Source organism: Drosophila melanogaster, chromosome 2R (genome assembly GCF_000001215.4).
Source record: "Drosophila melanogaster chromosome 2R".
Taxonomy (NCBI): Eukaryota; Metazoa; Arthropoda; class Insecta; order Diptera; family Drosophilidae; genus Drosophila; species Drosophila melanogaster.
In genome coordinates, this window is record NT_033778.4 from 3178480 (window position 1) to 3194116 (window position 15637).

The 15637-nt window shown below is 41.2% G+C and overlaps 1 protein-coding gene across 1 annotated transcript in view; it reads left to right on the forward strand.

Annotated features, from left to right (window-relative positions):
- dpr21 (defective proboscis extension response 21) overlaps positions 1 to 12532 on the forward strand; it is a 124513-nt gene extending 111981 nt beyond the window's left edge. Inside the window, exons 5-7 of the mRNA NM_001170367.2 lie at positions 3913 to 4040; positions 12157 to 12325; positions 12382 to 12532. Coding sequence (NP_001163838.2) covers positions 3913 to 4040; positions 12157 to 12325; positions 12382 to 12476 — 392 coding nt within the window. The 3' untranslated portion in view covers positions 12477 to 12532. The remainder of the gene's footprint in view (positions 1 to 3912; positions 4041 to 12156; positions 12326 to 12381) is intronic.
- Positions 12533 to 15637: the final 3105 nt, after the last annotated feature.

Genomic DNA, 15637 nt, shown 5'->3' on the forward strand with positions numbered 1-15637 from the left:
CTATGTCCACAAATTTTCCGACAATTATAGTTTCCTGTTAGGCCGAAAGTATCTAGAGGAGGCGAAAGCTAGGTTAGATTATGATAACGAGACGGTATTTCCAGGTTCGAGAACCTTTAAGTTTTTGTATGGAGAAAAGAAGGGCGACCCACAGCAAAACGATGATTTTGTTCCAGCGGAGGAAATCAATCCAAAGATGCAAAAGGTTAAGACCGCACCTAAGTGCCTTAAACCAAAGCATCAACAACAGAAGAAGGAGACCGCATTACCAAAATACTTCACTTCAAAAGTTGTTGGTGACCCAGTGGACAATGATGTAACACATCTGAATCCCATGTCCGTTGACATTGATATAGTCAACTTCGCGATCAACAATGAGTTACGCGAATGTAATAAGTATAGACTCGAGCACATAAATGTAGAGGAAACTTAATGTTTAAATATATATATACGAATATTGAGAATACAAGGAAGGCGAAAATTTGACCTTCACAAGTACTATTAAACATGTCATCCAGACTCAGCATGAGGATCCAGTATACCGAAAACCCTATAAGTACCCCCGAAGTGTTGACCAAGAAGTCAACAAACAAATCAATGAATTGACAGAACAAGGGATCGTTCGCAAATCGAAGTCCCCTTATTGTTCTCCTATTTGGTTGGTCCCCAAGAAGGCAGGAGCCTCTGGGAAACAGAAAATTAGGTTGGTAGTTGATTACAGGAATCTCAACGAGATAACTGTTAATGACAAATTTCCCATTCCTCGAATGGATGAGATATTGGATAAATTGGGTAGATGCCAATATTTTACAACCATAGAAATAGCTAAGAGTTTTCACCAAATCCAGATGGACGAAATTTGTATTGCAAAAACTGCTTTTTCAACTAAGCATGGGTATTATGAATATGAACGTATGTCTATTGGCCATTTCTATTTGGACGTTATAACTGTTTACTCTCTTTATTGGAGGAACATATTCTATCTCTAAAGAAAGAAACTGAGAGACGCCAACTTGAAGTTGCAGCTAGACAAATGTGAATTCATGAAAAAAGAAACTGAATTCCTGGAATATATTATCACAACAAATGGCATTAAGCCAAACCCAAACCAAACTAATGCAATCGCAAACTCTCCGTTACCTAAGACACCTAAACAGATAATATCATTTTTGGGATTATGTGGGTTCTATCGCAAGTTCATTCCTAACTTTGCCAAGATAGTTAAACCCATGACCCTCAAACTAAAGAAAGGTGCTGTAATAAATATCAAATGTAAAGACTACTTCGAATCATTTGAAAGACTTAAAGTTTTGATAACTTCAAATCCGATATTAATCTACCCTGCTTTTTCAAACCCCTTTTCTCTAACAACTGACGCGAGTAATGTAGCTATTGGTGCAGTGCTATCACAGAACCGTAAGCCCGTTTGTTATGCCAGCAGAACGCTGAACGAACCCGAAATCAACTATGCTACTATTAAAAAAGAACTCTTAGCTATAGTTTGGGAGACAAAATATTTCAGGTCATACCTACTATTTGAAATAATGAGTGATCATAAGCCATTGGTATGGCTCAATAATATCAAAGAGCCGAACATGAAATTACAAAGGTGGAAAATCAAATTTAATGAATTCGATTATAAAATCAAATATCTTCCAGGAAAAGAAAACTATGTCGCGGATGCTCTTTCCCGCACAAAGATAGAAGAAGTTATAGTTGGCGAAGTCGCGAACAGCGTAGACGCACTTATACATAGTGCTAATGAAGATAATTATGTATCAATAACGGAGAGACCAATCAATTTCTTCTCTAAATAAATAGAGATAGAAAAAGGCGACACAACAAGTGTAAGCCAATTCTTTCAAAAACTAAAGATTAAAATAATCTATAAAGAAATGACACTTAAACTCGACAAAACCCTCATTAAGGAATATGTGTGCACCAAGAAAAGCGCAATTTACTTCCTTAATGATGAGGATTTTTTTATCTTCCAAAGGGCATTTACCGAAATCATAAGCCCTAACAATTTTACAAAACTATTGCGATGTACCACGAAGCTAATTGATATACTAACTTATGCGGAATTTAAGAATTTAATCCTAAATTACATCCAGGTATTAATTGGTTTAAAGAAAAATGCTATTACCCGGATAGTCATAAGCTAATTCAAAATAATATCAATGAATGTGAAATCTGGCAAAAACAGAACATCGAGACACAAAATTGACATATAAAACAACACCAGAAATATTTAACACAAGGGAAAAATACGTGTTAGGTTTTTATCTCACGGGAAGCCCGATCTTCCTATCTTGTATTAATATTTATTCGAATTTGCCTCACTAGTTGAAGTAAAAAGTAGAGGTTGGCTAGAAGCGAAAAGAGCTATTCAATGATATGGAAAAGCCACAGGAAATTAAAGCGGGCGAAGATTTAGCTTTTATGTGCATAAACTGGTTAAGATCCAAAGGCGTAAAAATTTCTGTAACAACTAGCAAAATAGTGTATCCGATATAGAAAGATTTAACAACACCGTAAATGAAAAGCTGAGAATCATCGGTAGTGAACAAAATATTGAAGATAGGTGTCCAAGATTCGAAACAATCTTACACGTCTATAATCATAAAAGTAAACATAATAGTACCAAACGATTTCCGGCAGACATTTTTATGAGTATTGCAATTATTTAATTATATGTATGATATTTGTGGATTTCCCCAATTGGAGTTTAGGATCCAACATTAATTGTGTTGCGGGAGTTTGGAATATGTAACTGTATAACGTATACATGGATCAGAACAAACGATGCAAACCTTCTACTGGCCAAAGGAAATGAAAATAGATATGGCGGTCGGCAAACTACTTACACTAAGGATTATGTGTATGTACTGTCGTAAACTATTCCTCGAAGATCCGGCTCGAAGAACGACAAAATGTAGCCTTGGACTCCGAATGTGATTCGGTGCGGCCGAGTGATTGCCAATGTGAACAATGAATTCTTGCTCAGTTACAAAAGTAGATGTAAATGTAATGAAGTTAGGAAAAGTGTGGCCAGACGCCCCTAAAGGAAAGAAATATAACTCTCTATGGATAAGATAGCGTGTGGATTCCCTCTTCCGTTTATGGACACCTAGAACTGGCGCACGAAAATGGCGTAAACATAGGGTGTGACGTTCTTACAAAGGCCTTCTGAAGTTAAAAAATTTGGGAAACAAATTTTCTAATAGGTTTGTCCAATGCGAAAATCCAGTTTGTGGGGAAAGGTACAGACTGTAGTGTATTCGGTTGCGTATATCTAAGAACCACTGTACACCAGTACAGTATGTGCATATATAAGCGCTGGACTTCAATTCATGTGTTACATGATTCTTGATTTCTTAATGGTCAGCATTCTTACGCTGCCCATGAATATGCCTTCCTTATCATATTCAAAAACATATTCGTTTTGCTGCTGTCCTCAGCAGCAGCTCAGCCCTCCGATTTATGGGATGTTATTATGGGATGTTACGATGCATGCTCTCTTCCTCAAATAAACATAATTTTGAGTCGCTTGCCAAAAGCTGATAGCATTGATCTAAAGGACCCGTATTGGCAGGTGCCATTAGAGGTCTCCCCCCGAGAAGATGGCCTTCACAGTACTTCTCTACCACACTTCTCCAATGGCCATGCCATTTGGTCGGTGCAATGCTACAAACACGATGTCTCAGTAAATGAACAAGGTCGTGCCTGCTCATTTTAGAAATGAGAGGTTCAATTACTTAGATGATTTGCTAGTGATTTCTCCGAGCTTGGAGAGCGATTTTGAGGTAGTATATATTTTTAAATGCTCTAAACTTTTAACACGATTCCATTTCACTTTACAAATAACGTGTATAACTTTACGCAATTTCCAATATTTTTTAATATTTCTAGAGCCTATTACTAGTATCCTTGGCGGTCCAGAGATTTACATTGATTTGGGATCAACGGTTAATTTAACATGCGTGATAAAACATTTGCCGGACCCGCCAATTTCAGTGCAGTGGAATCATAACAATCAGGTAAAGCCTAAAGGATAAATTACTTTTGATCGCAATAACAGTTATGGGTGATTGACTTTCGATGTTGATAAAACAGGATGGAACGCAGAGTTATTATGCTCGTTGCAAAGAAAGCTCCGATTAAAGGAAAGTCTTTTATATATATTAGCATACACGGGTTGATGCAACGCTCGGCCTGACCACTGACTCCACTGACTCTTCCGAACACGCCAGGTCCTTGTCGTTCCCTGCCGAAGGACCTCCTGCCGGCTGGAACGGGTTTAGGATGTTATGGGGCAGGGTGTATCGTACACGGGTTGAGCAAACGCCTGGGACCACCTTTGCCGTCCACTAACTCCACTGACCCTTTCAAACACGCCAGGGCCTTGCTCTTCCACTCCAAGGATCGCTCTCTACACGCACTGGTCGTCCTTCCGTGTCCTTCCGTGTCCTGTTGGTCCTCTTGCTGCTCGACGCTTTCACTGTTTGGTCTTCACCAACTTGTCTGCGCGTTCTCGCTCACAAACTCCTTCACTGCACGTTATGTCTCACTGCCTCCTTCCGCGCGCGTTCTAGTTCACTAACTGACCCGATCCGTTCTTGCGCCGACCCTTTTTAGACCGCAGGAATCCCGGAAGGAAGGGGCCTCTCCCCTTCACAAGACTTGTGAGGAGTTTTAAGACTCCTCACATCTCCCCCTTGAATCCCCTCCGGGTTCTCCACACTCAACGGGGATGAAGATCGCGAAACCAGGGGTGACTCCAGGAGTTGGAGATATGAATCGGAATCCCTACTCCATATCGCCCCGGGCTGTTCCCCGACGCCGGTCTCTCGAACCCCCCGGGCGTGAATGATGCGTGCTGCCATAACTCTAGCCGACCTCTCCGAAATCTCGGTTTTTCTTTCTGCTCCTTGTGATGTTACTCCGTGGGCCTGTACCGGTAACGGGGCTTTTCCCGTCCGCGTACTCGCCGTTAACGGTTCTTGGCTGCTCCCTGTCCCGCTCTCGTGCTCCAAAGGGCCTATGTGTGTATGTGACTTCTACTCCGACTCGATACCTTGCGTCGTCTTCTCCCTTCCGGCGCCCACGCCTTACTCTCCTGGTTGTGTCGTGTTCTAGGATGCAGATAGCTGGTAATGTGAACTTTTTGATTGTGAACGGTCCGTCAAACCTCGGCGCCAACGTCGCCGCGAAACCTTCAGCTGCCTTCGACAGGTGGTGCTCTTAGACCCATACAGTGTCCCCCAACCTTGTGTTCCCCTCCGTATCTGTATCTGGAAACTATCCCCTCTCTCAAATAGCCTTTCGTAGTGTCTCAGTTGTTGCTCTTCTCATCGGGACGATGTATTTCCGGAAATTTTTGCGGTTACAGCTTAACTATTCTTCGCATCTCCTCCGTCCACCTGCATCCGTGCTGCTCTCTTATTTTATAATCGTCCTTAACACTCACTGTGCGGCTCGTCTCCTGCAGAGGTTTTCTCGAAGGCGCGTCCACGACGACGTTCAACTGGCCCTTCCTGTACGAAATTCCGAAGTCGTATTGTTTCAGATCCAGCGCCTTGCGCCCGTCCTGCCTGACGGACTCTTAATGCCATATGGTCCGTGATCACCTTGAAGTGGTAGGCCTACAGGTACGGTCTCAATTTCGTGACGTCCCATATTATTGCTAAACATTCCTTTTCCTTTGCAGAGTAGTTCCCCTCCGCTGCGTTCAGCGTTCTACTGGAGTATGAGGTCACTCGCTCGTCTTGATTAGACTGAGGATCGCGTCCAGCCCACAGTCGCTGGCATCCGTCTGCAGCACGAACGTCTTCGTGAAGTCGGAGCAATCCAGGATCGGGTCGGCGACCAGCCTGGACTTTACGGCCTCGAATGCGTAATCCACACTTACTTTCAGGTTCGCCGCCCGTAGACTCTGGAACACCTCCTTCAAGTTGCTCATGTGCTCCTGCAGAATCCGCAGGACGAAGGCCCTATAACTTGGGTCACAGCTCGCTGAAACGTTGTCGACGCGGAGTGCAGTCCGAATGGCATCACTTTCTATTGAAACAGGCCCTTTCCTGGCACCGTTAATGCCGTATACTGCCGGCTCCCTGCTTCCAACGGAAAATACCAGTATCCGTCCTTCAAGTCCAGACTGGTTATGTACTTTGCCTCTTTTAATCGGTCCAGTACGCTTCCATCACGGACCTTGCGTTTATCTGCCGGAAGTTCACGCATAACCTCCATTGCCCTGTTTTCTTTTTCACCATCACTTTCGGTGAGCTGTACTGGCTTTTAGACGGTAATAGCTCGTCGACTTTGGCGTTGATCTTCACCTGCATCTTAGGGTTCTTAGGGTATTACCGCTGCTTGACTGATTGATCGCCCTTCACTTTTAACTTGTGCACTGCCACGGTTGATGTTCCTTGTACCCTTTGTTAACTGGTCAACTCAAACCTCAGGAATTCCTCAACATCCTTCTCGGAGAAGTCTTCAGCTCTCACCACGACTGCTACTGACAGTCTCTCGCGTGGCCTGCTTTCCCCCGATGAGCCAACCGGTATCGTTACGCTCTATCCGGCGCATTCCATCCGTGCTCCCATTCTCGTTAGGTCTCGTTAAGTCCCAACCTAATACCAGAGCGATTATATTGTGTAGGATCAGCAGTTGAATCCGGACGGTCTGCTCCCCGAGTCCTATGTTGACTTTGAATAGCGACGTGACTTCCTCGTACCGTCCATCTGCCATTCTCTCCTCGTAGGTAGGATCTTTCTTGCCACCTGCAACCTGTCCGCCAGCTCCTCGCTAATAAAGCTCCAGTATCCACCGTGGCTTTAATCTCCACTCTGTTTATGAGAACTGTGGCGGGCAGTCTTTCTTCCGCCTTCAGATTGCCCATTAATTTTGAGGGACTGCACCTTGCGAGCCCTGGAAGCCCCTCTGAGGCCGGGGTCGCTTGGCGTTTCCCGATTTTTGGCAGAATTTCATTGTTCTTGGGCCGCACCTGCCGCTCCGGGTCCGTGTCTCGCCTGTCGTTGCTGTTCCTGGACGGGCCTACGATGGCGACCGGGCACCTCCTGCACACCGCGTTTCGATCTACTCCTGGGAAGTCTCACTGATGTCGGGAGCTGTGGGTCCGCTCTTAATCGAATCGTTCTCTTTAGGTGTCAAGCTCTTCGAACTGATCGGCCAGGGCCTTCAATGCATCCAGGTGACGGATTGGCAATGAACCACTTCAAGGCCCTGCCCTTCAGTAGTTCCGGCATCGCTCTTGCGATCTGGTTTATGTCGAGTCCATATGTCATTGCTGACCATTCCACCTGTTCCACCTGGAGCTCAAGCGGCTTCTCGTTCCCGTCGTAACGAAAATTCCACTCTCGCACCTTTTTTGCCACCTTTGCGTAGTCCTGCGGTGCTGCCCTTACGGTCTCCCGCCTATCACGTCTGTCTTCCCGTCAGTCCCTTCTTTCGCGGCCGCCGTCTCGTCGTTCCTGTCCGATTTCCTGCCTTTCGGACCGGCTTCCGCTGGCCTCCGCCATTCTAGCGAAGTCGGGGGTCCACACTTGGCCTTCTACGCCGGTGACTACAGCCGGTCTCCTTCCGCACTCCTTTTCTACTTCTTCCAGAATTGCGACTGATTTGGGCTCGTCTGTGGTCTGGTCGATGAACTGGACAGCGTTTTCCCCATTTCCTCTACCAAACCCTCCAGCTTGATCCCAAGTGCGTTTGCTATGGCGGAAAAGTCATCCTTCTTTAAGCTGTACAGCCACGGCTTCGCCATCTTCCTCTTTTTTCCTTTTTGAGCGGACAATCACACTTGTCGTACGTTTCTGGTCGCTACAAATTGCAACGGCTAGCTCAGAGAGTTTGTGCGTTCGTGCCACCAAATTTATGATTTGTGTGATTTTTATTAGTCTTGTAAATTTTTATCGATTTGAAAAAAAAATTTTCCACTTCCACTCCAACGCCCTAAAATCGCCAAAACTGAAAGGCACACAATTTTTTTAACCATTTTTCGATATTTTTTGATAATTTCATTAGTCTTGTATATTTCTATCGATTTGCCAAACTATACGCCCACGCCCACTATAACGCCTTACAACCACTTAAAACTGGCACGCGCTCACTTTTGAAAGATTTTTCGATAGTTTTCCATAATATTATTAGTTATGTAAATTTATATCGATTTGCCAAACAAATTTTTCCCACGGCCACTCTAAACCTGTTGAACCGGTGCCGCACACACATTGGAAATTTATTTAAGTTTTTTCTCATTTTGGTGCCCAATATCTATCGATATCCCAGAAAAATTATGAAATTTTACTCTCGCATTCACACTAGCTAAGTAACTAGTCGGGATATTCGGGAAACTCGACTATAGCATTCTCTCTTGTTTTTTGTTAGGCTTACCTCAGATATCATGGCAACGAAAACTGGTTTAGTTAGTGGGTTATTTGTCTCTACTCTTTGTCCACTAACAATATTTTAAGCACTAATAATGCTCTCTATTCTGCTTCCTCTCATCGTATCGGCCAAGGCATCCTGTGTTTCGTAGATTATATTTTTTATATAATTAAAGTTGTTTTGTTGTCGGCCTCTTGGTTATGTTAATGTTCAGAGTAGTAGCAGTAGTGTTTTTTCTGCGCTCCTTGTTTATATTTGCTTAAGAAGAAACCATCAATGGTTTTAACAACTACGTGAGTTGTCCATTTATGCACATTAAATGTCCTGTAAATAAATAAATAAAAGTGGCTTGAAGGGACTGATCAGCAGTTTTTGTGGAGCTAAAGATATTTTACGTCGAGCTGATAATCTGCTTCCCGTGCTAGACTTACAGTTTAATATCCTTGTTCTATTAGAGGAGTCTTCAAATTCAAAATAGCCGAATCTGGTAAAGAATCAATATCTGCTGTCGTCAATCGTAGCAAACCATAAAATGTTGCTGAGATCGGCAGCTAAAAATTATTCCAGCAACCCGATCGATCCGTTGTGGACGATGTCCAGATTGGGATTGCTAAAGATTCCGATTTGTCTGCACTAGTTTCCTAACCAGTAATTCCACCTGTCCCAATTGGTTTACCACCACGAGTGAATATTGAGTCCGGACTACCGGCATAAGTTGGCCTTTCAGAAATACACACTGTAGGGCCGAAACCCCTCGCAGTGGCTCCACTAAAGAAACAAATTTTCGCTTATCGGCTTTCCGTTGATCAAATATCATTTGATGTATTGACTTATATAAAGGACAAAACAAAAGCCGATAATATAAATGTGTAAAAATTTAACTTTTCTTACGCTAGGGACATTTCATCTTTCAAGATAACTGTCCCTAATGTCCTGGTGATAGTATAGTGGTAAAAGAGTTCGGATAGTATAGTTGTAAAAGTGTTCGAGGCTAAGATTAAAAATAGGAAAAACGGGCCCTTGGGAATTAAACTTCCCTCACCACCATCTGTCTCTTCCTCTTCCTCCTCTACAAAATGCTTTAGGCTTGCGTAGCAAACTAACCACATTTTATTCTGATAGCCTTTCCTTTGCATCCTATATAATTGTGCTTACAGAGATTTGCTTAATGCCGGAAATACTTAACTCTTAAGTTTTCCCAGGTATGAGGTATTATCGACCCTCCCAACGGGAAGGTGGAGTGTTAATTGCGGTTAGGTCTACCATCACGTCATTCCGAATAGGCATACTCTTACGAGGTATGAAAGCTTATATTATGTACTACTCTAAATGAAAGCTCACAATCTTTAGCGTATTAAGCCTTTCTATTCGCCAGGTCCCGACGGAATCCCTGGCTGTGTGAAACTATTTACCTAATCTCTGGAATCTTCAGAGTTCCCCCATATATGGAAGGAGTCTTTTGTGATTCTTCTTCAAAAAAAAGGTATCAAGTGGATGCGAGTAATACCAGGGAAATCTCTAAATTGTCAAATTGACCCTCCGACACACCAACTTCTATGCTCAGACTTCATCCCTCGACGACTTCTTTTACTACTGGTAAACTTGACTCTGTCTTTACGATCCGAATTTTCTGCTGTTTTTTTCGCCTTGCACTCGCTAGATTTTCTTCAACGCTGTTCCCTCTTTTTCAACATTTTCAAGTGATGTTATTTCCTTAATATAGTTGTACTCAATGGCAAGCACGGTGGTAACTATCGATGCCCAACTATACTTTACATTCCACCCTGATTTTCTGAGTCTGACTTAGACGACGCAGCATCTTCGTTTTCCACTACGTATTTCCATAGCTTCACATGGTGGTAGAAGTAAAAGCTGTTCTTCACCAAATACTACCTTAACGCCCATTTCCTGGGATATTTTCGTTTTTCGAAAACAGTTCGTATTTCTTTTATTATTCGAGTGACTTGTTCAATAGTTGCATGTTATCTCGAAAATCAAACTGATGCGCTACCATAAGGTAACGTGTCCTCAAGTAGGGGGTGAGACAAGACAATATTCTTATGAGTCGGTACAATGAAGAAACTGAATAGTCATTTGTTGCCTTTTCCGTCATGTGCTTTCCCGTCTGGACGATTTGTTCTGCAGAACATTATTTGAAAGTGACAATTAGCATAAGGACGTTTCCAAATGTCAATATGATTGTCATGAAGAAATATACATTTTTCTAGTTTAAGCCGTGAAACTCCGTTGGTGATTCTAGATAATTCATTTGATAATCGCACACATTTATCCATCCCTCCGCTTCATCTTCACCTGCCGATTTCCTAAAGAAGGAGTCAGTTTTTATTCATCCAAGAACACCAACTTATTTTTTTTTTTTTGAGATCGAATTGGTACCAGCTCTTTTAAACAGCCGGGGACCTGCAAGTTTCAGTTAGAGGTGCTTAACAGCCTCTTTCGTGTTTTAGAACTTCCAACATTACGAGATCAGTTATTGATGACTAGCTATTTTAGCCAAAATCGGTAAGCACTTGCCCTCACTTTTAGTTAGTCCGTCTTCAAAAATCTTGTATCGCCGATACTGAACAGACGTTTTCGAAATTCCTGGCACGCCACTGTTTTGCAATGGAAAATGTGGCGTAGGCTATACTACTCCCATAGTGTCCATGTCGGAAAAAATAGGACATTTTTATGAAATAATAATGCAAATAATAATTCAATTTGCCAGGATGTGTACTTTGTGAAATCAAAGGACTCACAATCTATATCTGCATCTGTCTGCAAGGGAAGCTAGAAAACGATTTGTCTACTCATGCTTCTCATTCGTGTAGCAGAATCTCCAGTTCTGCTCCCAATGTATAAAATATCTGTATAGCCGAATTGCAATGGACTAACGGAATATTGCAAAAAAATGAGGAAATCGTGTGTAAACAACATTGCACCTTTGTACATTTTTTTTTAATCACTGTGTTGTTAAAGTAAATAAAACTACTTCAAGGCTATGAATAGTCTGATGGTTTTGCTCGGTATTCGAAATAAAACCGGAACTAAATATTTTACAAAATCTAGTGTATGCCGAACTGAAACACTATAAAGCTATAATTTACAATACTTAACTAGTGACTGTTCGCCGTTGTTGCCGCACACGCTGCAGCTGTGTCGTTGCCGCTGATGGTGTCCGATGTCATTGGCCTTCCCAGGACTAGGCCAGTGCAATATCTATCGATATCCCAGAAAAATGACGTAATTTCGCGTTCGCATTCCGACCATAGCATTCTGTCTTGTTTCAAGTAAAACAGCCCCCATCTGATCGCTTCTGCTCTTAAACTTTGGGTACCTGGTTGATATCTCGCACGGTAACCACCACCCTATAATAAACACGAATGCTATAGTCGAGTTACCCGACCATCAGACACTCGTTACTCAGCAAGTGTGAATCTGTTCGCAGAATCTCAATCATCTAGCTTTTATAATTCCTGAGATCTCGACGTTCATACGGACAGACGGACATGGCTAGATCAACTTGGCTTTTGATCCCGATCAGGAATATATAGTCGGAAACGCCTCCTTTTGCCTGGTACATACACTAATTGATTTATTTGAATTTATTAGCCGTAGATTTTGTCCTATGAAATTCCACGATATTAAAAAATTTAGTTTTTATATCGTTTTCCAGATTATATATCTTTCCAGTTTGATAATTCTAATTGTTAGCTCACTAACCAACAAAAAGCATTACTTATTTCGCAGGAAATTAACTATGATTCACCAAGAGGGGGAGTTTCAGTAATAACTGAAAAAGGAGACATAACAACGTCGTATCTGTTGATTCAACGAGCAAGCATTGCTGACTCAGGGCAATATACTTGCTTACCGTCTAATGCAAACTCCAAGTCCGTAAATGTTCATATTTTAAAGGGTAAATACATTTAAAAGAGTTTTATCTTTTTTATAATTTTTTTTCAACATAACCAGGTGATCACCCAGCAGCAGTTCAAAAATCCCACTTACTGGTATCGGAACTTTTAAGTCTGTGTTTTCTTCAGATTTGTTTAAATTTATCAACTTAATAATTACTTCTTAATTGCAAATAAAACTATATTTCCAAATAAAAATTTTAAATTCTAATTAAAAATTTATACTTTTTGAGAATATATTTGTGATATGTATGTAGAGTTGTTATTTTCTTGTGGCTGGTCTGCCATGTTGACATACAAACTTTTCGAGTGAAGCGAATTCCAACCAGCGTGTGCTACTCGCATTTTTTACTCGCGCATCGATCTATGCTTTACACGCGGCGGCTGGACTACACTCGGCGACAGAGCGAAAACGCCGTCGCCTCACTCGTAACGGTATTTTGGCAGTCATATTATACGTTGCAGTCAAATTCTAAGAATGATTTCACAATATACCACACAATATCACAATATACAATGACGCAAAACATAAAATGATGAAATAATTCGAGTTTATGCAAAATAGTTACACTCTAAGAAACCAGCAATCTTCATTCCCGGACACGGCCATCCTGACTTTAACACGAACTCGTGTAGTGAAGGCCGCCATCATTTAATTCTATAATTTTATTTTTAATATTTCCATTTCAATTCGTGTAATCTTATCGAGTTAATTTCTCCTCCTTAACCAACATCCTTGCATAATTTTTATTATGAAGTAATTTTAAACAATATTAAATATTCATCTTTATGCAACATTAGAATTACTCATTTAATGCCCTACACGCCATGATCAAATCAAACATCAGTTTGTTTTGCACATGTGCTTGCATTATTTTATATGGTCTGATTACTCTGCCGTTATCTTTGGCCAGCAGTAAAACTTTCGTCACCCTTATGGGTGTGTTTCACTTTTTTCAGTGGCTTCAACATTTTCAATATTTTTATTTTCGCTCTCTACACCGTCTGCACCTATTTTATCACTCTCAACATTATAATTAAAATTATCAAGCACATTAAGCTCCACAGGCACTTGCCCCTTTGTCAATTTTCTCAAATCTTCATGTGCTTATTTGTAATTTCTTTTATTGGTTAAGGACCTTAGGGGGTACCTATCACCCTCCAGAACCTGTATTATTTTAAAAGGCCCCTTAAGTTTCGGACTCAACTTGGTTTGATGCCTTTCTTCGCTATTAAGTAGCATAACATTTCAAGAGGGCTTGCCTTCGTCACAAGGTTAGTTGTACAATTCATTGCTAACTGCACCTCCAATTACACATCCTGGCAAGACTGCGTTCCAGGTTCAACCGCCGTTAACATATTTTTCACTGTGCTCATGGCTTGTTCCACTTGAACATTAGCTCTAATAGCACCGGTGGCAATCAAATGCAAGTTTATTTTTTTGGTCTGAACAGAATTGACTAAACTTTGCGCCCGTAAAATACCTTCCCTGGTCAGCTATTATTCGGTTCGGTACTCCAATCAACGAAACGGCCGATTGAACAGCATTTATGCAACTCTCACTTTATAATTTAAGGCTATGACTAAGATAGACATACTTGGTAAAAGCGTCTACTTGAACAATTACTTACTCCTTCTGGTCACTCTTGCCACTTAATTCCTTGTTATATGGATGTGGATAGTGTGCCAAGGAATATTGACTTTTGGGATTGGATGGGATTCGACCTGAATTTTTTCTGAGTTTGATTTGGACATTTTGCATGTGATACAGTTGTCAACAAATTTTCTAACATATTTTGACATATTGTCAAACCAATAAAAATCGTAAACTTTATATTGTGTCTTTTCCCACCCTAATTGCATTATCGACTCATGTACTTCATTTATAATAGACCACCTGAAGGAAAGCGGCACCACTGGTAGACAGCGTGTTCTGCCATTTCTCTGTATTTTTCGGTAAAGAAATTCTGCCCTTAGTTTACAGGTTTTCGCAACATCTTCAGCAAGAGAGAAATCTTTTAATATGCTCACGATTTCAGCTACGTCCGAGTCTAGACGCTGTTCAGCAATGAGTCAGTTTCTTGAAATTTCGGTCAAGTTAACTGCCTTCTCTTCAATCACCTATACAGCATAAATAGACTTTGGTAAGATAGGATTTCTCGATAGAATTCTCCCTTCTGTATACTAAATTTCAAATGTAAATGATTGCAAATAAGCCCATTAACGTTGGGCTCTGGGGGTCAAATCTTGTTTAGTTCTTGACGCCTTTAGTGAGTTACAGTCTACAACAACTAAAGTCTCCAGATCGTACGAGTGGTATCTTGACTCTGCAGGTGAAGTTGGCTTGCTCTAGTATTCTGTTACCTGGGGTTGTCATTAATTTTGTGTAATAAAATTGCACCATAGGCACTACAACCTGCATCCGTATCAATTCACTTGGATATTTTGGGTCAAAAATAACAAGGACTGGTTTACCAGTAAGAGTAGAAATAACCTTTTTCCGCATCTGTTCATGTTCCGTTTTCCAAATACATTTATTTTTGTCTGAGGTTATTAAATATAAATAAATATAAAATATAATATGGTTTCATCAATTGTGAAAATCCCTTTATACACTGTTTGAAGTAAGTTGTTAATACAATAAATTGCCTAAGCGATGTTACTGACTGTGTAGGCGAAAGAGCAGTCAACGCAACAATTTTTTGACAATTTTTTTTGCCTAAATATTGAACCGATGTTTTTAAGAAGGAACACTGTGTAATGTAAAATGAAAACCCGTCCTCTGTCAGAACTTCAAGAGCAATTTGTAATCTGTTTGACGCCTCACATTGTGTTGACGCAGTTATCATGATGTCGTCCATATAGACGATAACATAAGAATTTGCACGATCCCCTAGCGCTTGCAATACTAAACGTTGAAATACCTAATTTTTAATTCCGAATGGGATAGATAAAAACTTTGTAGTATGCACACATATCGGTTAACCACTGTACCTATATGTATTCATAACATACAAGCACATTGTAGCACTCTGTTGCAATGTGTACATAAACAGTCCAGCCCAAGTGTATGCGCAATACGAGCACCCACTTGAGGGCTAACATACATAATTGTATGGTCAGCAGTTCTCACGCTGGCCAAGCGCTGATCGCTTATATGTGTGCACTCCTCCTCCATCGCTCCTGCACCATCGCTCGGCGACAATACACATATATATATATAAGATACGCATATAAGCGTCGCTGCGCTGCTCCTCGACTTAGGCTAAGAAACCTTGGTATGTAGATCATAAGAGCATTGACAAATTGACTTC